Here is a 715-nt window from a genome sequence, read left to right as displayed (position 1 = left end):
CTCAGGCCTTTGGTTATAAAGGATTCCCCAAACCAGGCCTTTCCTACCTTCTGTTTTATTCACTAGGCGGAGGGGCAAGTCCTCCTGTACCCCTGTACCCTTCCTTTCATAGTAATTCGGTGCCAAATTACAAAAAAAAAGTAATAATAATAAAAAAGATAATGTGACATTAAGATCTCGGTAGCATTAACCGATTTTGAAATTAAATTTTGATATTTCGTATCGTAGTAATGTGTAGTGTGTGTTTCTAGATGTTTCAGTCAGCGTTAATATAGCTATAGTGGCAACATAAAACCTAAGATTGTGGAGGTTTAAGGTATGAAAAGGAAATGACGGGGTATTTATGTATATTTGTCATGGATAAGGGACCATTTATACCCTCCCCCCCTCCTAGAATGTAGAATCTCGAATATATCTGAGCAGCATGATAGAGACTACCAGCTGAGGCGACATCCCTTGCCTCGCGCTCAGTCCCGAGACAGCGCGCAAATTATTTGGGTTTTCGGACATTCATATAATGCTTATTAGTTAATCCTCTTTGACTAGTTCTATTTTGGTAACTATTTTTAATCATATTATTTATTTATTAATAATTTTCATTTCATATGTTCTTTTTACAGATACTTTGTTGACTTAAAGGGCCATGGCAAGTAAAGGCAACAGATCAAAGGTACTAGTATGTCGGAGTAATTGGATAATATTACATAAGTTACTT

At 36.4% G+C, this 715-nt stretch overlaps 1 protein-coding gene across 1 annotated transcript in view; it reads left to right on the top strand.

Moving 5' to 3' along the window:
- Window positions 1-715, top strand: part of LOC119594710 (cell cycle checkpoint protein RAD17-like) — a 7,535-nt gene that overhangs the window by 216 nt on the left and 6,604 nt on the right. The window contains exon 2 of the mRNA XM_037943768.1: window positions 621-670. Within this exon, the coding sequence (XP_037799696.1) occupies window positions 644-670 (27 nt within the window). The 5' untranslated portion in view covers window positions 621-643. The remainder of the gene's footprint in view (window positions 1-620; window positions 671-715) is intronic.

The sequence above is a fragment of the Penaeus monodon genome, chromosome 34, assembly GCF_015228065.2.
Source record: "Penaeus monodon isolate SGIC_2016 chromosome 34, NSTDA_Pmon_1, whole genome shotgun sequence".
Taxonomy (NCBI): Eukaryota; Metazoa; Arthropoda; class Malacostraca; order Decapoda; family Penaeidae; genus Penaeus; species Penaeus monodon.
The sequence above is the reverse complement of the archived record's forward strand: the minus strand, read 5'-3'. Positions and strand labels throughout refer to the sequence as shown.